General features: G+C 27.4%; 1 protein-coding gene and 1 long non-coding RNA gene across 5 annotated transcripts in view; one reads left to right on the top strand and one right to left on the bottom strand.

Moving 5' to 3' along the window:
• Positions 1-24658, bottom strand: part of LOC118070815 (atrial natriuretic peptide-converting enzyme-like) — a 45801-nt gene that overhangs the window by 5664 nt on the left and 15479 nt on the right. For 3 of the 4 annotated variants that reach the window (XR_004690805.1, XM_035089638.1, XM_035089640.1), the window contains exons 3-11: positions 11425-11485; positions 10208-10316; positions 7741-8204; positions 5946-6376; positions 5124-5245; positions 3881-4013; positions 3635-3789; positions 1981-2179; positions 1676-1828 (exon numbers count right to left, since the gene is read on the bottom strand). Coding sequence is in view for 3 of the 4 variants with exons in the window: in XM_035089638.1 (XP_034945529.1) it covers positions 1676-1828; positions 1981-2179; positions 3635-3789; positions 3881-4013; positions 5124-5245; positions 5946-6376; positions 7741-8204; positions 10208-10316; positions 11425-11485 (1827 nt within the window). In the remaining variant the exon portion in view is untranslated. Of the gene's footprint in view, positions 1-1675; positions 1829-1980; positions 2180-3634; positions 3790-3880; positions 4014-5123; positions 5246-5945; positions 6377-7740; positions 8205-10207; positions 10317-11424; positions 11486-18513; positions 18585-24658 lie in introns of those variants that run through there. The other variant, XM_035089641.1, reaches the window with a different exon arrangement.
• LOC118070819 (uncharacterized) lies at positions 13986-14342 on the top strand. Its single transcript, XR_004690806.1, has 2 exons — positions 13986-14124; positions 14217-14342. It is a non-coding gene; the product is annotated as an uncharacterized lncRNA (long non-coding RNA).

Raw genomic sequence — 24658 nt, 5'->3', positions numbered from 1 at the left:
ATTTTATTACACTTTAATTTACTGATCATCTTTAATAATATATTTTGTTTTTAATGTTATCAATAAAATAATTTTTAAACATGATAGAAGATTAGCAGACACCACTTGATAAATTTATTCAAAAATTGTTGCTCTGTATTGTTATTGTAATGCAAACTCAATGATATCTATATTCCCGCATAATTATATTGTTTACTGATTATTATAAAATTATTTATTATTTTAAATGAATAATCAGACTAATAATAAATGAAAATTGATTCTAAAATTCTTAAGATTTTCAATCTTTCCATTGAAAATTCGTAAGACAACAGAGACGTGAGATAAATGCTGCCAAATATGGTTTTAGGCGTGAAAGAATTTCCTTGGCTCTCACGTTTCAGTTCGAGTTGTGATTATTGTGATGAAAAATACTATATATAAATATACCACTCATGTGGAATTGCCAATTCACTCATCAATCTTCTCCAAAGGTATTTTACAAAAAAAATAAATTCCAATATTTATTTCAGTGATTGATTTTCTCATTGAGAAAATTTTTTTTTTTTTAATTTTTATTCAATTTATTTATTTACACTGAATTTTTTGCTCTTTTTGCTTTCAGAAATAAATTGTCGAGATGTCAACAACTCGAAAAATCATTCATCTATTTTTTCTGTGCTGTTTTTTCATTCCTTTGAGTTATACTACTGGCAATCCACTGGACTTTTTTAACAAATTTTTATGCAGTGAACAAGAAGTGATGTATCGTCAATGTCAGTTTATATGTGCTGTCGGTACATATTGGATTAACGGCGAGTGTCGACCACGATGTCCATCTGGTAAAGTATGGAGGAATGGTCAATGCCATTCAATATGTCCAATTGGTTACGAATGGATCGATCGTGCCTGTCGAAAAGTTTATTGTCTTCCCGGTAAAATATGGTCAAATGGCGCCTGCAGACATACATGCCTTTCCGGCTCATATTGGAGCAATGGGAAATGCCAACAGTGTAACACTCGACTTGTTCAGCATCTCATTACTGAATGTTATCAAACAATATAAGTCGTTTATCAAATTTGTTGTTACGTAATATCCAGCTATCAAAATAGATGTGATGGAATATCAGTTTGTAGGTGAAACCAAATATTATATTAACAAAAACAATGGAATAATTGGATTAAATACATTATTTATCAATTTGCTATTCAAACCGCTAATAATTCACTATGAAAAAAAACTAACTGTATAATTTTAATTATAATAATAATAATAATAATAATAATATATAATTGATATATGTAATAATAAATAATTAATATATATTGTAAAATATGTGAATATTGCCGTCTATGAATCATTTGACTAACGACAGTTTGTTAGTGACGACGATTGCTTGACGATTAAATTGTTTATAGCAACGAGGGGAGAGTTCGTTTATCTCCAGTTTCTGACTGAGACTTGAACTGACCGGACATTTTCCTTATCTTTGAGATATTGCCATTGATTTAATAAACAATTTCATTCTTTTATAATATTTCTTGAAGTTATTATTTCGTTATATTTTACAATATAATATATAATTCCATCACATTTTAGTTATTATAATAATTAAAATGCGTTTTAGTCTCTGAATTAAATAATAAAAGTGAATGGGTCGATTAAAAAAAAAAATTCTGGATAATGATATCTTACCTGGGTTAGCAGCACGATTTGCTGCTTCAATTACTTCATGATGGCCTACACAGACATCTGAATCAGCGGTTTCAGGGAAATTTTCGCAAGAAAGAAAATCAGGAAGTTTTAAACTAAAAACTGTCAGAAAAAATCCACATCTTCTTGTCATTTCTGTAATCAATTTAATCAACACATTTTTATTATTTATGTAATAATAAATTTAAAATAAATTAATAAAATATAAAAATAAGTTTACTATGTTATTGATTTTATTGAATACCAAATATTCTGAAATGTTTTCAAATAAATCTAAAGATGTTTACCATAGCACAAACTTCGACAAGGATGAACCACTTGACCTCTGGAACCACATTTTGGAACGAAAACATTGCAAAGAAATAAAGCTGCAAGTTCGTAACATCTGACGTCTACAACTGCCTCATAATTTTCAAGCTCATGTTGTGCGTCACGTTGCCGAAAGTTGCCCATGTAGTTTGGAAATACGGTAAAATTATATGGAACCTAAAATCAATCATTTCAATTTATTGATTATTGAATACAATCTATTTTTACCTATAATTATCTTTAAAAAATATTTCGTAAATCTGCTAATTATAACTATAATTAATTTCAACGATTGATTGCTTTATTGATCATTGAAATCTATAAGAAAATTATGTTGTCCTAATTTCCCTTGCATTGCACTTCTAGGTAAATCCCTAATATCACAAGATTAGTTAATATAAAATCATCTAGATAATTATTTGTTAAAATGATGAAATTCTAGCAATAGACGATGGCTATGACGTTGTATATCAAAATTCAACTAATGGCAAATCAAAGGAATCATTGAAACCTGTATCTTTATACAAATATTATCAATTCCTCTGATTTGGATTAATTATGTCCAATTGCCTGGTACGGATTTCAGCTGGACAGATAGTGAAACGAGAAATACATTCATCGAGGCTTTGAATTAAGTTGTGGTTCTAGAATTTCTACCCCTTCAATAATACCAAAGACAATTTAATTTAATGCTAATATCAAATTGTTCAATGATCTTTAATACTAAAGAATATTTAAAAAACATTTATTTTGTTTTCTTTATTTCGTTAAATGATATTTCATGATACGTTTTTTCAAGTTATTTTATCTTCATGTAATTTTTTCATTCATTTCTAGACATGTCACACATTATGAATATAAAATAACGTCTCAGGAAAAATGCGAAATCTGGTACGTGCTGAAATATCTCAACGTGTGCCAGCAATGTTCAAAAAGACTAACAAAGATAAAAAAAAAAGAAATGAAAAAAAAAACTTCATTATTCCTAGAATTCCGACAGAAAGTAATATCAACTCTAAAATTTATTCCGTGGCTTTTTTTACGAGTTTTATAAGACATTTATCTCTTTAAAGAATATAGTAGCTCATATATACAGTAAAAAAGTCATAATATACATTTTATAAAATTACTTTGAGTTATTTAAACAACAAATAAATTACAAAAGATTTTTTAACAATTGCTCAAAAGAGTTTATATTATTATAAGCAAAATAAAAGATAAATGTTGATAAAAGTAATTAGTTGGCTAATGGATTTTTAATTAACGTTAATTAATATTATCAAGCCATGGAGTAAATTACTAAAATATATTTAATTGATGAATTTAATAGAGTAAAATTTAATGAATATTTTACATCATTATCTTTTTTATTACATAAAGATTAAATGTAAAATATAATACACAAATTATGATAGCGTTGTAAAAATTTTTTACTGCATTTTACAGTATATTAAGAGTTGATTAATATGATAAAACTCTTATTCAATATTGAAGAGATAATTTTATTTATTTAAATTTAATAAACTGATTTATTTTCTAAAATTTTTGATATTACTTAACGTTTGTCTTGAACGATACTGATTATTTATGTTTATTTTTATTAAAAAAGTTCATAAAAATTTATTGAATTACCTGATGAGTGAGACAGAAACTGACTATTACAGGTAGACAAACTCCTGGAGCAGGATTTTTGGATTCTGATAAATATGGTGACCATGGTACAGTAACAGCAATTGGTTTTTCAGTAGTTAAATTATTTGACTTTACGTTAGCTATTTCTGGATTGGCTGAAAATTTTATCATATATTTTTTTTTATATACCTTCTGAATGTAAATGCCAATTTTCGAAATGGACCTTTTCATGGGGAAATTACTTACTTTTAAAGTAGAATAAAAAGCCTGCAGTAATGGCAAGAAGTGCTAGAGCGTTGACAAGTACTTGAACAAATCTGAATCGAAATCTCTCGCCAAATACATAATGACCGCTCGGTCTCCTCATGTCTCGAATGATCTTCAACAAAAAAAAAATTAGGTCAAGAAATGGTTCATCAAACAATAACTATTTGAAAATGACATCTTCATCTTAATATATCAACTTATATCTATGGAATGATTCTTATTTTGTGCTAATTGGGTATCTTTCATTAAATTAATTAATCTAATTCTAACAGCATTGGTGATATGTCAATGAATAGAAGATTTTCACACATATTAACATTTGAAAAAATGAAGATTTAACCTAAGTACTATGCTTTCTGAGTACCAACTAATAGTTATTTATCTATTCATTGATGATTTATAAACTTCAATTTCAAGGTTTTTCGAAAGGTGGCCACGCAGCGAATTTTTGATACTTTTTTAAAAAATAGAAATGTTGCGCAGGTATTTCAAATGTGATTGCTACCTTCAAAACCTTCAGAGAGCCGTAAAAAACAATACAAATTGGAGGATTGGGTAATTTAATTGCTCCTTTCGGAGTTATTAATTACCTAAGCATTCCTCACTGTGACACAATATTTTTAGTTTTTCTACTGATAATTGATCGTTTAAATTTTATGATAAAGATTACACAATACGTAATAAGATAAACTTCATAAAAAATATGAATTTTTTAGCTCTTTATTGGTAAATGCCTGGAGGCTTATAAAAAAAATTGTTTTTACATTTTATGCTTATTTTAATTTGCGTCACTTATTTTATGAATGAATAAAAAATTATAATAATTATCAATGAATTATTTTATGAATGAATAAATAATAATAAAATATTCAAATAAGATATTTTTGAATATTCAAAACAGAAACCTTTTGATGTTACTTTCTCGTAAAAAAGATTCATGAGACTGTGTCAAGATAATTAATGTCATTTTTATAATAATAAATTTATGATTAAAATCCATGTCTATCAATTTAAAATCCCCGAAAATGATTTCAGGAACCCAATTGTCCATCAAGTCACTTGGGAAATGTAAGTGAATTTGCCAGAGTGGTAAAAGGCAAGCCTAAGGTTTCCTTAGTTAATTGAATCTTCAGAGAGAGATGTTTTAACGTTGACTAAATGACTAAGGAGTCTAGACGGTGTTCACAGGCACAATTAATATACGTCCCATAAAATAGCTTACCCTGTGATGTAACGACATGTTGCTGCCACTGTGAAACCTGACAATCGTTTGAAGACTTGCTGGTGTACTCATTGACTTCGTTATTGGACTTCCTGGAGAATTTTCTTTTTCTGAGATCTTTCCTACAATTTATAAATAAAATTTATCATCAAACCGTTAGAGTTACTTTCAAACTTAAATCACTCTATTCCGAAACTTTAAACTCTAAGAGCAAAAAAACTTTTATAATTTTTCAAATTCACTTATCTATGCTTTCTCGACTCATCAAAAAAATAAATGTTCTTTTTTTCATGAAAATCTTTGCTATTGATTTCAAAGAATTTATTATAGTTTAAAAATTTATTTTTATAATAACAAATAATATTAATACTATTTCCTGTCTTGTACTTAATACATTGAGAGCTAGAAAATAATTTCTTATTGTATAAAATAAATTCATTTTATGTTTAATAACTGTTGTGAAAATGAAATGTCAAGTTTCTATTATAGATGATAAACTAAATTTAATATACACGTAATGAGTCTAATAATTATACCGCTATGATCATATATCTATCATTTATTATGCAGTTTAACGTAAAGAGCAGACTTCAGCAAGAAATGTTGTATAAGTAATTATGTGTGGGAAAATTGTAGTATAGAATGATATAGAATCCATCGTGTGTAATGAAATTTATCCTCGATAATTTGAGCTAAAATTGTTACAACGAATGACTAAAAATAGGATAATTGAAATTATCCTCTCATTATTTCTACTCAAAGAACAGCTTTTGAAGCTGTCTAAAAAATTTTTTACATTTTCGTAAAATAATTAAAAATTACCTGGAATTTTACTAAAAATGTGTTTATGAGGTAAAAGAGGTGCTTCCATGGTTTTGCTGGTATAGCTGGGTGAACTAGTCTGACTAAAACTGTCTGACGATACATTACTGTCTTGTCTGACACTGGCTGGTTTGTTGGATACAGGATTTTGGCAAATAGAGCTCAAAGGCGGTGGTAAATTCGTTTGCGTTGCTTTAGGCAGCTTCTCTAATCTCTCTACCACCACACGGTCCTTTCTTAAGTTATTCTGTAACATATTTCTCGCTTTCTCCATGTCTAAGTTGTACTTTCCTCTTGTTTGCTGCTGAAGTTCCCTCTCACCTTGAAGATGTTTTTCTAGATTTCGGGATGCTGCGAGCAGTGCTTTAAACTTGGATCTTTTCTCGGCATCATGATGAGCTTCTTGATCGTGCTCAAATTTAGCTTGCAGTCTGTAATCAGTTTCAGAAACTTGAGAAATGTGTAGGATTTTAATGTAAAGTCTTGCTTTACAGTTTCTCAAAGTTTTTAAGTAATTCAACAAGTAATTAATTTTTTAACAAATATATGCAATTTTGAAAATCTCTTAGCAGATAGAAATATTGTCATAGTTTCAGGATTACTTTTCAATTTTATTAAAATAAAAATCGTTTTAAATAGAGAACTATTCATTGTTCATTAGAAGTTGATAAATAGTTTAAATAATATACAATGAACGTGATCATTATCCTCTAGGTTTACTAATTGAATTCTTTATCATGAATTATACATTCAAATTTTTAAGGTGAATGAATATATCTCTATTATTTTTTTAGGTATTACTTTATCACATAGTTATAATTGTTAGCTTGTAGGAAAAGTTAATTCGTCTTGTTAAAAAGTTGGTATTGCTGATGATCATGATACAAAAGCAAAGAAAATAATCACAAACAAGAAAAAAGTACACTCCATGTTTCATGAAATTAAACAAGATATTCAAGGCAACACCTGGAAAGTTTTCACTAAATTTATGAGCGACCTTAATTCTAGGCTATTGAAAACTTTGAATACCTGGCAAAACTTTAAAGTTATGAAATATAGCAAATCTTTTACTTTAATGTGCCTTATTGTTAAGATATGATCGAGTTAAGTTTATACAATTTATTGATACACATAAAGAACAAAATTTCATTGCTACAATAGACTAGAGACTGGATTTGATAATAATAATCACAATTATTATTAGCTCTGTAGTAAAGCTATCCTAAAATAGTTCAAAAAGGGTCACAAAAATTCTCATTATTACATAACTTCATAAGTATACTTCTATTGTATTGACCTAGTAATTGTCTAGCCCTGAGACTTTGGATTTTTTAGAAACTTCTTAGGTATCATTACTCTCTTAAACTGAATCAGTGAATACTACTGCGAATCAGTGAATATTTACTGATTGCCAGTGTCAATCATATCACTAAAAGAATCAGTCATTGGATTGGCACTGGATATCAGTGAATATTCACTGATTCGCAGTAGTTTTCACTGATTTAGTTTAAGAGAGTAGGTTTGTACATTCAAAACTATACTTACAAAGATAAGTTATAAAAATTTGTGATCCTATTTGGGTCTTTTTGCTTATCTCTAATTAAGTATGCTTTTTATCTATCTGAGAATTAAAATGAGCAAATAACTAAAGAAAATAAATGACAATTTATTTATAGAGTGAATTAAAATTTGTATAAAAATGATGAAAAATTATAGAGAGTATCCTTTGTTGATAGCAGATTATAATTATTAATATCAATTTATCTTCTATATTTATAGAATTTGAAATTTTTACCTCGATTGTGGATTAAATCGATCTCTTTGTCTTTGACCCTCTTGTGATCCGACAACCCGGCCAATCTCCACACCTCTGATAATCTCCTCCTGAAGCCTCTTATCGAAATTACGAGCGGCTTTCTGGAGCTCTTCAAAGCTTGACTTGAAAGATCCCTCAGTAGTCTTTCCAAAATCCCCACCATTCTCCCCATAATTTGACACATCAAAATCACACCCATCAGCATTTTCTACAAGGTTCTTGCTTGCCTTGAAATTACATTCAATACTTCTTGTTGATTCAAGGTCAATGAGTTTTTCATTGTCGTTGATTTCTTGTCTCCATATTGTTTGATTGGATTCAGAAGATTGATTCTTTATGTTATCATCTAAGCTAAGTTTTCTTTCATCACGTCGGCAATAATCTCCAGTGAGGAAAATCGGCTTTTCATTTCTCTTTCGTATAGGAATTGGTGGAGGTGCTCTCTGAAAAAAAACATATTAAAAGGTTTTTAGTAAACTTATTGAAGATTATTTTCTTATATTTGATAAATGGTTTTTTATCACTAAATTACTTAGAAGATTATTTTTTCTAAGAGAAACCTCGAATAAATATTATTATCGAATTTTTAATAATGATATTTTAGGAATCGTTAGGAATTCTAAAGATTTTAATGAATTGTATTTGTGTTATATTCCAATTTACCCCAAAGTATTTTAAAGCTTGTATATTTTAAGAGAGATATTTATGGATAATAAAAAACCCCAAAAATCCATTTTTTGTCAAACTCAATAATTTTTAGAACTTGGAAACTCACTGGTGCATGTTTATGAAAGTGTTAAACAATTTTTTATCCATAAAAACTAGAAATAAAGTCTTTAATTTGAAGTTTTTATAACGTCCGAAATACCAAACGAATAAAAATTGTTTACAAATCATTCTCCATTTTGAAATGCTCTCTTTCCGTGATAATAAATCTAAAAAAAAAAACTGTACTCGTATTTTTATTTTCTAATTTCATTAGGAACATTATTATTATTATTATCGCCGTCCATTGATTAATCAATTAATTGCAATAGTTGGACAGAGCTGATATTTTAGCATATTCTAAATATTTTTCTTTGCAAACTTTCTCACATAAAATCAAAGTAAACTTTAGTATGCATAAGCCTTGTTCGATCCTTTGGTGAATGTTGGTGTGTGATTCAGTGTATTGTGATAGAGTGTTGGTGTATATTTGATTGCAGTGTTGAGGAGAAATACGAGAGATCCTGACACTTTCAATTTAAATTGTAGGGCTGTAAAAATAAAAAAATCAGTTGAATTTTTTTATACTTTTCATTTCATCATTACTTTACAGTGACTTTTTCTTCCTATTCGTTAGGATTCTCCTACATTTCTTTTTTTATCAAACAAATTAGACAATAAAACATAGAAATGATTAAAATTATTAACTTAAATCTTATGTTAAAACCCGAGTAAAAAAAAGGAGGCCCAGAAGAAGCCCAATCTTGACTTAAAGAAATTTTCAGTGCCCAAAACAAGCCCATTACAGGCCTAAATTTTGAAGGAGCCCAATTGAAGCCCAATAATATTTCCTAGGCCCACAACACGCTCAATTCGAGCCCAAAAATATTTTGCAGGCCTAAAACACACCCAAATCAGGCCTAGACTATTTTCTAGGCCTAAAACGCGCCCAATTCAAGCCCATTTTCTAAGATCATATTCGACAATGATGACAATAAATTATTACAAATGTAAATTTGTAGCACCGAAAGTTAAGTTGATGATAAGTTTTTGTGACAATTTTTTTTTCTTTTCTAGATTTTAAACATATTTTTGGGCTGGGATTGGGCGCGTTTTAAGCCTGATTTGGGCGTGTTTTAGGCCTCGAGAATATTTTTGGGCTTCAATTAGGCGTGTTTTAGGCCTGGAAAAGAATTGTGAACTTGAATTGGGCGCGTTAAGAGCCTGAAAAATCATTTAGGCTCGAATTGGGTCTCCTTTGGGCGCGCCCAAAAACTGATGATTTTTACTCGGGAAATAATGAAAAACTGCAAGTAATTAAATAATGCAATTGAACAATACTATTAGGAAGTTTTATTTCAAAGAATTATTTTTTTAAATCAATAAAAATATATCTCAACTGTTCAATGCATTTGTCAGGTCAAAGATGTAATAAGGATAAAAATAAAAAACAAAAGGGAACAAATAACTTCTTTTATCGAAGTGTACAAGGGAAAAATAGCAAAATGACTAGAAAGTATTGGAATAACACGATTATTAAATATTCGGGTCACTAGAAACTGAAACGATGTGAGATCTAACATCAAATATAAAGTTTTTCAAATAAAAAAAAAAATGTGTAGTTAAAGAGAAAAAGTCAGAATAAAACGAGACCAAAAAGAACAGTTTATAAAAAAAAAGACTGTATATGAAACCATTGCTAAACTATTTCGTTGTGCTTTATTGGATAGTGCCAACGTACTGCTGGAGTTTCAGAATGACGACGTGGTAATGGTGGTTGACGTTGATTTCCGTTGACCAGTAGCATAGAACCACATGCCGGAAGTGCCACACTGTTAGTCCGAATTTGTCTGAAAAATTCAAAGAAAGAAATTAAGAAACAGAATTAATTTTTATTTGTTTTGTTACCTAGTTTTTTTCTTTACTTTTTATTCTTTTAATTCTATTAGATCATTGTCGCAATAATTTAACTCACTCAATCACTTCATTAATAAAGATAAGAATGAAACTAGTTAATTACTATTTTAAATTCATTTTCATTTATTCAATGAACACAATTTTTTTTAGTAAATAAAAATTTAAAAAAAAGTGTAATATTTTTTAATCTACAGTTTCTGTACAACTTCTCTTTACTCCAAGAATATTTTGAATTTCATGTAAATCCATAATATTAATAGAAATTCGATGAAATTTATTTCACAGTCCATTCAATCAGCAAACAGATTATTTCCTATCAAGTATAATTGATTTTGTTCATTAAATGTAATTATTAGTAATATATTACATCAGCTATTATTACTAAAGCTGAAGTTATTAACTAATAATCCACGTACCAATAAATCTAGATATAATTGAAGCAGTAATTGTTTAATTTGGGGTGTTCAATAATTACTATTTTTTTTTTTTAAGCACAACAAAATGGAATTCATTTAAATGTATATAGACAGTACCAACAAAAGTAATTACTCTTGAATAATTATTCAATCTGCATATTAAATGGCATGAGAACGGTCTAAACAATTATTTAGAATTGCTAACTGTGTTTCAAATACTTCTCGACTAAAGCTTTCCAGCAATCAAGGATTATTAAAGTAAGATAGTTCGCTAGGTGAAGGGTAAATTCATACAAAAGAGGTTTTTTATTTAAGATAAATAAATTATAAAATAATTTATCGTTTTTTTTTTATAAACTATGTTTTCCTCCTATAAATGTAAAAATTAAAAACAATTTTTTTTAAATACAATATTTATAACTAACTCATGTTTTACATCATCAATAATTAAAATGAACAACAATAAAAAAATTAAATCTAATGGATCATTATTAAGCGATTATTAATAATATCTACTGAGATGTGCTTGCATACTAAAATTAATAATTCATTAGATAATAATGTATGTAACAATTAAAATAAACTTTATTATGTTAAAAATAAAATAGATATTGATTGTTCTCACCTCGGTTGGCAGATTGAATTTAAATCATCTTCTCTACCCTCCACTCTCGACATTTCGTTAACTGCAATTGAAAAATGAATGTAATCATGTTTATTATTATCTAAAAATGTACTTGTTCTGTGTTAATTAGAATCTGAATACGCAGTTTGAAGAAAATAATAAAAATTTTTTAATGACTCAGATTTTGGTCACCACTGGCGCTAGTTTCCGATCTCGCGAAGGCACGCATCGATAATCGATTCTAACGTCCAATCAGAATATTTTGTTGCTTGAAACAATCGATTGTCGGAAATTGACTCTTTCTTCTCGAATCGGCCGTTACAAAATTCATCAGGTAATTCTAAATCTTAATATTAATATCAAGTTTAATTTTAAATTCTAACTCGATACTTTTTTGAAAGCATACAAAATGAATGCCATTACTTATTTGAACATTCTACAAAAGCAACGCCATACATTTATTCAAGATCTTCGAGATAAATTAGAAAGAAAACCGAGTGCAGTAGGAAACATGGAATTAAGTTCTCTCAAGACGATACTTGATGAATTAGAAAGTCAGAAAAGAAGATTTGAGGAGACACATGAAAAAATCCTTTTTTCATGTGAAAACGGAGTGCTTTATTTTTATGAATTTGCTGCTGATTATAAATACCTAGAGCTTGTTGATAACTTTATTTCTGCGAAAACTAAGTTATGTGAACTCATTCATATAAGTAGTGTTGCATGCAACAAGTTAAAAACGATTTAAGATAAGGTTAATAATAATACAAATGACATTTTATTATATAATAACAATTCCTTCAACTTTTTATTCAATCTATTTATTGTCTAATATTTGTTTGATTTATCATCAATGAATATCAACAATTCAAATTAATAAGAATTTTTAAAATTTATTTTTCTAAAGTAAAAATGTATCAGTAGTAATTTGATTTTTAAATGTAGTCCATTTAGTTTAATGTATTATTTTGGTTATTAAAATGATCATTTTAATAATATGTCTATCGAGGTTTACGAATCACAATAATCATTGTGATATTCAAATTAATAATAAATAAAATAAAAAACAATTAATTAAAAATTTGCTTTTTTATTTTAAAATTCTAAAAAAAAATGCTTGCCATAAAATCCCTTTACCAATATTCAAACAGAAAAGGGAAATGATTACATTTTTCATTGACTTTGAATGACTCATTGAATCAATTCTGACGTCTAATTAGAATATTTTATTACTTAAAACAATTGATTATTAGAAATTGACTCTTCTCGAGTCAACTGCTTTAGAATCAACTGTACAAGTTAAGGTAAGTCTGAATCTTATTATCATTTTAAGTAAAATTTCAATGATTTTAAATTCTAATTCGATATGCATACGAAATGGATTCAATATCTGATTTGGAAAAACTACAACAAGACCATTATAAATTCATTCAAGATCTTTGTGCGGATTTGAAAACGAATCGACATGCATTCGAAACTATGGAATTGGAGATGTACAAATCGAAACTTAGCAAACTCGACGAACATAAAAGAGATTTTGAGTTCATTCATGAGAAGATACTTTCTACATCTCAAGATGATCTTTGTTATCATTACAAATTCTATGAAAGTTCCAAATATTTAGATGTTGTTTATAAATTCATCGATGCACGGTTCTTATTACTCGATTTCATTTATTTAAAAACAGAGTGTTAAAAGAATAGGATACAATTTTAGATAAGATTCATCATAATACGAATAGCATTTTATAGAATGATAATAATTCTTTAAACTTTTCATTCAATCTATTTTTTTCCTATTATTTGTTTGATTTATCATCATCAATCAGGATCAACAGTTAAAATGAATGATTATTTTCAAAATTTAAAGTAAATTGATTTTTAAATATATGCTATCAAGTTTAAAGTTCAATATTTTCTGTTAAAATTTATAAAAATTTCTTTTTCACAATGGAAGTTTAACTGAAACCAAAGCTAATTGTGTTTATTAATGATATAAGATGGCTGTTCATAGAAATTGTGTTTCTTGAAATAAATCAACGGATAAGGGAATGATACACTCCAGCTACTAGAAATATATATTACACATTTGAGTAGAGTTATAAACTTTGTAATCATCATGAATGCACTTTGATACTCATCTCGTGCCTATTTGGTCATAGGAATTCCAATTACACCAACCTATTACATGCACTGAAATGAATATCTACCACGAGTTGAATGAAATGATGTTTTATGAGATGGTAACATTTGTCACTATTTGATTACTTTTTATTTGTCATTATTTATTTGATTTATCATCAATTAATATTAACAATTTCAATTAATAATAATCTGAAAATTCATTTTTAAGAAATAAAAATGTGTTAAGAGTAATTTGATTTATAAAATGTATTTCATCAAGGTTGAAATTTAATAATATTTGTTATAATTAATTTAAATAACTATTAATTAATTATTTCGAATGTTATTTTTGATAATTTGAGGTCAAATACTTAGTAATAATCAGTATTTATTCAAATAGAAAAGGAAAATAATCAACATTTCCAATAACTTTGATGATGATCAATGAAGGCGGTGTTCGATCTCGTAAACGTATTTATCGATCTCTTGATCCTGATACTTAAATGGGGGAAATAGTATATATTGATTAGTGACACTAGATCTGCCCCTTTGAATTGGCTGTCAGTGTGATCTACATGTAAGTTGAAGTAAATCTAAGTTTTATTATAAACTTTGAGTGTAACATTTGTGATTCATAGTTTTAATGTAATATTCTATTGATAATTAAAGGATGGAGGACGTTTTTCGACAACAACTCCAGCGTCATAAATACATCATGAAGCTGCGTAATGAATTGGAGAACGAAAAGATCGACTACCGTAAGGAGAAATTGAAGGCAATTAAGTCGAAACTCGGCAAAATAAGAGCTAACTTCGAACGTGTTCATAAAATGATACGTGAAGAAGAGCCAATTGAATTTCTTCAGTATAAATATGAGGAGGTTGTCGAGCTTGGAGCATTTTTCGAAGACTATCTTGGTGCTCTACGCAAGCTCATTATACTGATGGAAGCTAAGGAACTCAACACTGGTTGCATCTAGGCTCTCAATAGCCCAAAGGAAGAAACACTCATTTACAACGATGTCATGAATTTCTCATACAAGTTCAGTGAAATAACATTTTACAATATGATAATAATTGCTGCTATTTGATTACTTTTCATTCAAACTGTACATTTTTATTATTTAGTTGAATTTGAATTATCATCATTTATCTATCGATTAATTATCAATTAACCAATAGATTAAAGGACTATAATTACTAAATCTTACTCTAATCGATAAAAATGTATCAGCAATCATTTTGTCTGTTCCAAAAATGTGCTCTGTTAAATTCAAAATTCTATATCGTTGATTAAATTGAGTATCAAATAAAGAAAATTTCAGAAAATGTAAATTCACTGGTGTTTTTAATATTTTTATAAACATTTCAATTATAATATTCGTTATAAAACTCTTCTATCAGTATTTGAAATTCGATAAATCTTTCACAATCCTGGATATTATCAAAAGAAACGTCTTGGTGATTTTATCTAACAGGTTTTATTTTTCTTCAAATACTTTTTTTCTTTTGAAACTGACCTCTACTTTTGTTATTTATGAGATAAATAATTCCTTTTGTAATTATTTTAGCACTGAAAAAACTGATAGTCTATAACTATTGTGACGTAGATGTGATGATAAAATAAATGAAAGAGAGGAAAGAAAATTGAAAACTAGAAAAAACAAAAAAAAAAGATCATTGAAAAGGTTCAAATTAAAAAGAAAATATTATTCGATTTCTCTACACGATCTGTCGATAAATCAAAAATAGTCATTAATAAGTGTATAAATCAACAAAAAATGGGATATTTTTTTTATTTATTATTAAGACTTTTTATTACTATTGCTATGACTCTATAAATTCGTCCTCAGGTGATTTTGTGATAGCGAATATTATTTTTATGTCACATAAAGAAAAAGAAGGATTAGAGAGATACAATAATCGATTTTCGGATAAAATACATTTGAAAAGATATAATGACAAGTCTAAGATATTGACAGCTGTGGACGAGTATATCTTCCGGTTGATTAACTTCCGCTTCTCATACACTTAATCTCCGGTTTTATAGATTTTTTTTTTTCTTCATAATTCTTTCATTCTAAAATTAATTTTATTTATTAAGTCCATGGATGTCATACGAGAAATGAGTTTAATTATCAGATTCTTTTAACGATAAAATTTCTCAACAAATTAAAATTTTTTTAATAAAAAAAAAAGGAAATGAAGATACCTTGATTTAAAAGTTGGAAAAATATTTTTAATAAAAAAGTTTTTTATTGTCTGAATTTTTGAAAAATATTGAAAGGTATTGGAAGAAGTGCAAATGACTGAGTTCGAAATGATTAAACTTCAATAAAACGGAGTAAAATATTTTCTAAAGTTCTCCAGAGTTCATGTCACCTCAATCAATATTTAAAAAAAAAAAAAGTGAGTTTTTATAATAAGAAAAGGGAATATCTTGATTCTTCTATTTCATTCCGGATACGTCTGCAGATTCTTTTAGATCATTCTCGGATGTTCCAAAGAGTGATAAAAGAGGCATAAGAAAATAAAAAAAAAAGATAGTTTGGACCACCGACAAACGAGCTTGACAAAGACTCTACCAAAAGAAATGGCTAGAGGGTTGAAAAAGAAATCCATTCGTTTTCATCGTATACAAAACTTTCAAAGAACTTTGTACCAGATAAGATATAGTGAGACCTATTATAGTCAAGCTATTGCTGATACCTTCATTGGATGTATATAAATATATACATGACAATAAATACATGGTAAATTTTGATACATTACAGCTATTCGGAGAGTGGCGGAACAAAACAGGATTATTCTATTGTTATGTTAGCAGAAATTGGATGATTTTGTTTTATTTATATCATCATTATTTACAAGCTGGAATGGAGCAAAATGAGATACTCTGAATGTTTTTTTTAAAAATTCTTTTCCCCACATAGAAATATTCAAATAAATTTTAGCAAATAAAATTTCCAAGTTTATTAAGATGTATATTTGTTTTATTTAGTAGTGGTATATAAAATGTTCGAGAATGATCTAGAATCTTGGCTATTTACTATGGAGATGTAAACAAAATTCCTAAGCAATTAGTGTATTTCAAAACACCTTGCCCATCAATCGTCTCTGTAAATTTAATGTGTTTTGATAAATAATAGTTTGTATCTAAACTTGAGTTCTCTACATATGATCTCTATAAACTGTAAGTAAATAATAATAACCGACTGAATAATGAACCAAAATATGAAAATAATTCTTGTTGAAAATAAAATTCTTTTTTCAACAAATTTTATTGATGATAAAATTGATAGTTTTTATGTAACATAATTTTTTTGACAAAAAAATATTCATTACAGAAAATCTCTTCTTTTTACATTGAAAAAAGAAAATAGGAAGACATAGCAATTGGAAGCCTTTTTATTGCACTTCAATTTATGAGAAAAGTTTCAAAATATTTAAATTAAATAAAGAGAAAAAATTACTAATGAAAAAAAGATTGATTACACAAAAAAAAAATGATTGGTGATAATAAGTTAAATTATTGATTTTTATATTGATTATGTAATCCTTTTCCAGTCATATTACAATATAGAATCAACTCTTATCTATTTATTTTTCCATAATTACGTATTTAAGTTGATGATTTAGCTATTGTCAGAATGATGTATTATTTGAGCTAATTGATTTCATACTGTAATCTCGAATACATATCACGCAACTGCGTGAAATCTAAAACAATAGGAAGATCTGAAGTTCAAGAGTATTTCATTGTGTTACATAGTCTCTAATTTAGTCATTGTTCCTACATGTCTATTACAATAATTAAAATACACTAAACAATTATTATACCTCATCAATAATAGCAATTGAAATTTTTTCTCGATTCTATTGATCTAAAAAAAAATCTTAAAGGTCGTAAACAATAAAAACAACTCTTTTTAAAAAGAAAGGCGTCACCGACACTCAAGGAGGTTCTTGCATTTAACAAAATTAAAGATTAATTTATAAAAATTTTAAAAGTGGTAGTTAATAATTTAAAGAAATCAAGTTTGCTTTATTAATAGATTTTACCGTTTAGTTTAGCAATAATAAATGTATAAAGTTAACAATTGAGGTGAAAGTTAGGTCAAACATTAAACTCAATGGCAGAAATAAATTTAGATTTCTTGTAAACAAAATGCTCAAAAGTTTCATAATTGTGTAATTAATCAATTCTAATTGTCATGTTTTATTTAATATCAAATATTTTCATTTATCGGTAAATAAAATTTAACTATAGGTTTTCTCTGTACCATACTATTAGTCGTGCAAGAACCTCCTTAAAGGGTCAAAGGTTTCAATTGCCACTGATGTGGAGGGATTGAGTCTAAGTAGAATTGTCTGGATTTGGTCAGACGCCAATTTTTTGGGGATGTAGATCTGGTTGAATGTTTTTGTAACATATTAATTGAATTTTTTTCTTTTATTTAGAAGTTTAAACTGACAATTCTAGAATAAAGTTGAAGTATTTATAGATCATGAATCTTGCATGGGTATAATTATTTTTTTCTGACAACCAATTTTTATTAGTAGTTAAATTCGTGTGTAGAAAAATAAGTTTATTACGTAATACGAATGATAATGATGTATTTGAATTGATGTTAAGCTAACTGAGCCTGCAATAAATTAATTAATTTGATGTAAAAAACAATAAAATAATTAATTAAAAATACATTGAAAATAATAAAATAATTTTAATAAAAGTATACTTTAATGTGCTTTAAAAAGTTTAATGCAAATAAAAACTGCCAGTTTTATTAAAATTTAATTGACTGTAAATATTGTCTGTCTGTCGATGGAATTTTGTTTGTGTATTATTATTTTACATTTATAGAATCACTCGGAGTGTTTATAGCATTGATAAAAATTTTTTAGTTAATTATAAACAATTAATAATTATATGTAAATACTGAATAATTGATTTGGTGTTAACTTACGTATCTGAAGATATTTTTCTCGAAGTAATTAAAATCTACCAAAGTTGTTGGATAAACAGCATTTTGTCTTCCTCCATATCAAAGTGTAAATGATGAATGAAAAATATTTTCATTTTAAATTTTACCATAATCTTGTTATAAATAACACTTAGATAATTGACGGACATGGATTGTTATGTTTTTCATAAAAAATAAAAATATTATAATTCAATTATTTAACCCACGAATTTTTTTTTTTTTATTTTCAAACTAAAATTTTATTCAACTCGGCATCAATAATTGTTGATAAATTTTTTTAAAAATCTTTAAATTTCGATATTTTTAATTTTAGATTTAGAATTTAATTAAATGAACTTTGAATTTTTATTTTTGATGGTTTAATAATATAATTTTATTAGTAAAATTAATTTTTAAAAATTGTCCAATACCTAATTATTGTGAAAAATTATTTTAATAAAGAAAAAAAAAGAATATTTTCGATGTTTGTGGCCGAGTTACACGTGGCGTAATTGTGCGTACTATATGCGTGGGTGGTAGAGTACTACTGAGTTGGCCGACGACGACGGCTTGTCGACGTCGTTGTTCGTCGACGGCGGCGGCGGCGGCGGCGGCGGCGGCTTTTAACCCCCCTACACATTTATCGTCCCTTTTCTGCAACCTTTATCCAGTTCTTGCGCAGAGCATCTTTACTCAGACAATTGTTTCATCTTTTCTAATCTTTAACATCCTTAAGAATTTCAAACCCAATCAAGCTCTCACTCATTCGTACTATTTTCATTCACTAATTAACTAAATCAACAACTTTAAACATTTTTACATTATCTATTCCAAATTACAGAACAATCAATCGTTATAAAAAACAACTCACCATAGATCTTTCAATGTTATAAAGCTTATGAAGTGTATTTGCATGGGTTTTAATGTTAAACTACTGTACGCGTTTTAATTAAATGCACATGGATTCATGATGGATTTGCAGTGTAGGGTAAAATGTCCTGTAAATTATCACTATTGTTTATTGGGAATAAACCCATGTAAAAAAAATTTATTTCAAAACTGTTCTTCATGAGGACGTTTAAAAAAATTAGACAAAATATAATTTTGGAACAATATTTTTAGAAATATTCTATTCAATTATGCACTGTAAATCCCAGTTTTCCAAAATGCATTATTTTAATGCGGATAAGTGTGTTAAATATGACGTCACCCATTTGATTAACATTTTAGTCACTTTTTACACACTTAGAAATGCATTAAAAGTGACTACAATGTTAATCAAATGAGTGACGTCATATTTAACACACTTATCCGCATTGAAATAATGCATTTTGAAAAACAGAGATTTACAGTGTGAGAATATATTTTTTAATAGCAGAATAATAACTGCGAATTCAAGTGTGTTTTTTTTGTAGACACTTTTAACACGTTAAACCTGTTTAATATTGAATATCATAAACCAACTATAGATTTGAATACACTTTGAAGTGTATAAAAAGTGTCTACAAAACATGTACAGTTTGTTTATGAACATTCTACATGGAACACACTTTACGAGTGTTATTTTATCACGTTTGGATTTACAGTAAATGAATACAATGTTAATCAAATGGGTGACAATATATTAAAACACTTTTTAGTGTATTAGCACTTTTAGTGCATTAAAATTAAACACTACGACTTCCAGTATTCTTTGAATTGAAAGTAAAAGAATTTTTCTGCCATTAAAAAATTCATTGCTATTATTTAATAAAGTACTTTTTTTTTATTAAAGCCAGAGAAATATCTTATGAGGTTTAATACAACTATTAAACAATGAGTACACTCAATGATGAGAAAAATAAAAACAATAATTGGAAGAATCAAAATAGAGAAAACATCTTTTGTATAGTTAGACCACATTCTTTAAAAAATTTATGGATTAATTGACAAGTTTTTATACTTGGCTTGGCCAGAAACATTGCAATAAATAAATTATTTTAAAGAATATTCCTAAGTTCTAAAATAATTCCGAATAAAATTCTATTTCATTTGATTTTTTGAACATCTTAATGAAAAACAATTTTGAAAAGAATTTTTTTTCCATACACTGCAAATCACTGCAAATGTTAATCATCTAATAAGTAGAATCTATTTCAAGTGTCTTCTTTACTCAACTTATTTTACACTCTTTTTGTTATAAAAAAAGAACAGCGGGATCGTCTTTGTTCAAACTTTATTCAGATCTTCTTCATTATATTATCTTTAAAATGAAATTAGTCCGGAGTCGATATCTTCAGTGGTTCTCGAAATGTGTTAAAAATAAACATTCATAAACGTGTTAAATAATATAAAAGAATTACAGATTTTAACACACCTTGAAGTATGTATAGAACAATTAAAAGACTTTTATCGTTTGTTGATGGTAATTAACATTGAACACATTTATGTGTATTCATTTTTAACACACTCTAATTTACAGTGTAGGGAATAAAATATTATTAATAAAAAAAAAAATTCTAAGCTTATTAATTATTATTTAGTATTGCCTAAAATGAGGAGGAATGGTAATATAACAACTATAAGAAATGAAACAGCTTAGAGTTGATAATAAATAATATTTTATCATGTATACTGGTGATCCACTGGACAATGATGATGATCATCCATAGGGTAGTTTACCCCAATAATCTACAAAACATCGAATTATTTTTCAATATCAAAATCAACTTTAACGATAAATGATTGTCAATTGACTGTTATTTATATGCAGTTGGAGATAAAGAATTTAAGAAAAATAAATCAAATCACTAGACGAAGGAATTTAAACCAATAAAAGACTCCAACAAAGTCAATGAAAATTATCAGTAAGATTTTAGATAGCTAAAAATGATTCGAGTGTTAAATGAGAAAACATTTTTTCAAGTCTAAGGAGACAATGTAACGAAGAGTAATATCCTCTTCTCAATTTCAAGAATCTTAAGCTCGAATAAAAGAAGGAAAATTCAACACTAGAGATCTCATACGTGTTGTTTGGATGGACTTGGTAACTTATATGAGTGTGTGATAGTCTGCAGCCACATAATAATCTTTAAGAACTTAGACATACTACTACTTCAAAGTTGATATCTCGATTTTCCTTGGTACATCGCTAGAGAACTGTGACCCCATCTCTTTTTTTTCCACGTGACAAAATTCAAACTGGCTGACAGCCAGATAATGCAAGAAAGCATTTTCCAAGCTTTAAAGGCTTAATGGATTATATGATGTTTTTCAACAATCTTTAAACATTATTAAAAATATTTTTAATTTCCATATTAGGAAGTTATTGTCATAGGGTTCATTATTAAAATTCGTCTTTTTATCATATTTTTACGTTTTGAGACATTTGAAAGCATATTAGAAGGTTTAAAAATATATTTATGTACGTACGTACAATTGTCCGTACGTATGACAGGTTTTTTTTGTTTTCGATATCTCGAGAACCACTGAAGATATCGACTCCGGACTAATTTCATTTCAAAGATAATACAATGAAGAAGATCTCAATGAAGTTTAAACAAATTCGGTCCAGTTGTTCTTTTTTTATAACAAAAAGAGTGTAAAATAAGTTGAGTAAAGAAGACATCTGAAATAGATTCTACTTATTAGATGATTACCATTATTGACGACTGAGGTCAATATAATATGGTTGTTAATAACTCTATATGACTCTAAACAATTATGTATTGTTTATAACAAATTGAATTTGTTATAAACAATTAAAAATGGTTTGGATTTATTGAATGATCATTACTATGGTTATATTCGATGAATATCAATAAAATATTGTTATAAATAACTTGATGTGATTAAACAATTGTATATTGTTTATAACAATAGTAATTTTTTATAAACAAAAAAACTAAAAGATGACAAAATTACGGATTTCAATGAATGGGAAGTTTGTCGTCAGGTCACAAACTAAGCTCAGACGTATTTTCTATTATAAAATACAGTCTTAGAAATATTAACTATCATTAGGGCCATACTGGACCAAAGGTAGCGAAAAAAAAAAGAAGATTAACAACTTTATATTATTAAATAATACACAATAGGCAGAATGAATATCCGAAGGCAAAATTTAGTATTAATCAAAAGTAAAAATGATAAGTAAATTTAATATTTAGTTTTACAGGAAATGTTGCCATTAATGATACATAAAATAATAGTAATTACAGTAACAGTGAACAAATAAAAATTTTTATCAAACTTTAATTATTATTGTCTCTTGTTAATGATCAGAGGAGTTGAAAAATAAAATAATAAATAGTTCATTAAGATGAAGGATAATTCTTGAGATACTTGAGACATTGGAGAACAGCTATCTATGGAGAGATAAAAACGAAAAAAAATTACCACTTCTCTGTTGCTTAGCATACAAATAAGTAACAACACTCTATTTTACAAAATTACAACGTCTAGGCACGAATCAACTACGTTATGTGATGAATAGAAACTGCAAGCATTCGATGCACGTATTGAACAATAAACTATTCGAACAAAAATATATTTTGTTTTAATACATGGTGAGTCTAAATCTCTTCATAAAATTATGCAATGTATTTGTTTTCTTGCTGAGAAAAATATATAACAGATCAAATATGCACACTTCCATAAATGAAAAAAAAAAAAAAATTTTTTTTAATACTTAATTAATTCTGCCAGGGTTGTTTTATGAATATAATTGAATTATTTCCACCCCTAATTACTCTTTTGTTATTCAATAATAAATTCCATAGCTAATTTTATCATTGAAGCAGTTAATAATCCATGAAATGATGAATTTCATTTCATTCTTCCCCGAAACATTTGAGATCAAAAAGGAGGAATAAAAAGAATAAAGATTTTTATTGTATTTATACGAAAGTTTTGTCAAAAAAAAAAAAAAAAATACATCGTAATTTAGCAGAGTAGAGAAAATGCTCCCTCATTTTTATATTTGACTAGACTACAAGGCGCCTAGTGGCGGGTGAACTCCCTTATAACGCCACCCCTTCGCTTTTCAACTGAAAGCTGAAATGGTTTGGCTGCCTTTGCGACAGTCATCGATCCGTTCATACCACAAACCAAATCCCAAACTACTGTCTCTCTTGGATATTACAGTCGTACCTATATACCACGATTATATATCCAATGTGATAACGAGTCATATTTTGTTACGTAACATCAGAACATCATCGACGTAAATGCCATTTGAGATACTATCAGTCATCTAAAACATCCTATGTTGCATTTATATTTACGATGGTTCGTTAATTAATTAAAACTCGCTCGTCTGAGGTAGAAATATCTTCTCAAAATTCACATTTATAAATGATAATTGCCATTAAGAGTCATAACTCTTGATAAAAGTTGTTATTAATTTAAACAGTCATTATTTTTTAATAATTAACATTGGTTTAAAATAAATTGATTGAATAAATTTTTGTTGGAAGTTATGGAAGTGTCATCAAGAAATAATCAATAAATAAGTCCAATTAAATTTTCTTAATATAACTCAGTTGTCTTTATTAAAAGACGAATTGCATTTAGAGAAAACATCCTTACGCTACAGAAAGTCGTCCAGAATTAACTAAAAGTTTAAACTTCCAAATGTATTGGAAGAACAAAGAGATCTAAACCTCTTTTCCGTATGTTTTAAAATTACAGATGGTTTTTGTAAATAAATGTATGCAATATACTGAGGATAGAGGACCAAAACTTATTAAATATTAATCAAAAGAACTGAAAACTATTAAAAATAGTTTATAAAACCATTCTGTACTAAATAGGTAGTAATAACATAATCATATTAAATATAACAATGTATTGTTATAAACAATTAAATATTATATAAAATATTTCCTCACCATTACTAACTATTAGAAATTATTTTAAATCACTACAAATATTTTTTAATCGTCAAATGTTGATAAAACTAATTTAATAATATAGATTTCATTAATAAATTCATAATAATTATCGAAAACGCGTTGATATTCTGGATAAAGACCAAAATTTTTATTTTAAATAAAGTATGGTAAGCAGGTTCAGCGGCAAAAATAAATTTTTTCAGGGGGTTCAGTAGCAAAATGAGAGTAAAGTCCTGACTCGGGATAAAACAGAATTAGGACTCGTTTTTCCTGTT

This window comes from Chelonus insularis, unplaced genomic scaffold (genome assembly GCF_013357705.1).
Source record: "Chelonus insularis isolate UGA/USDA-ARS -01 unplaced genomic scaffold, ASM1335770v1 contig_68_pilon, whole genome shotgun sequence".
Classification (NCBI taxonomy): domain Eukaryota; kingdom Metazoa; phylum Arthropoda; class Insecta; order Hymenoptera; family Braconidae; genus Chelonus; species Chelonus insularis.
Note: the sequence above shows the minus strand (reverse complement) of the source record. Positions and strands in the feature narration are given on the sequence as shown.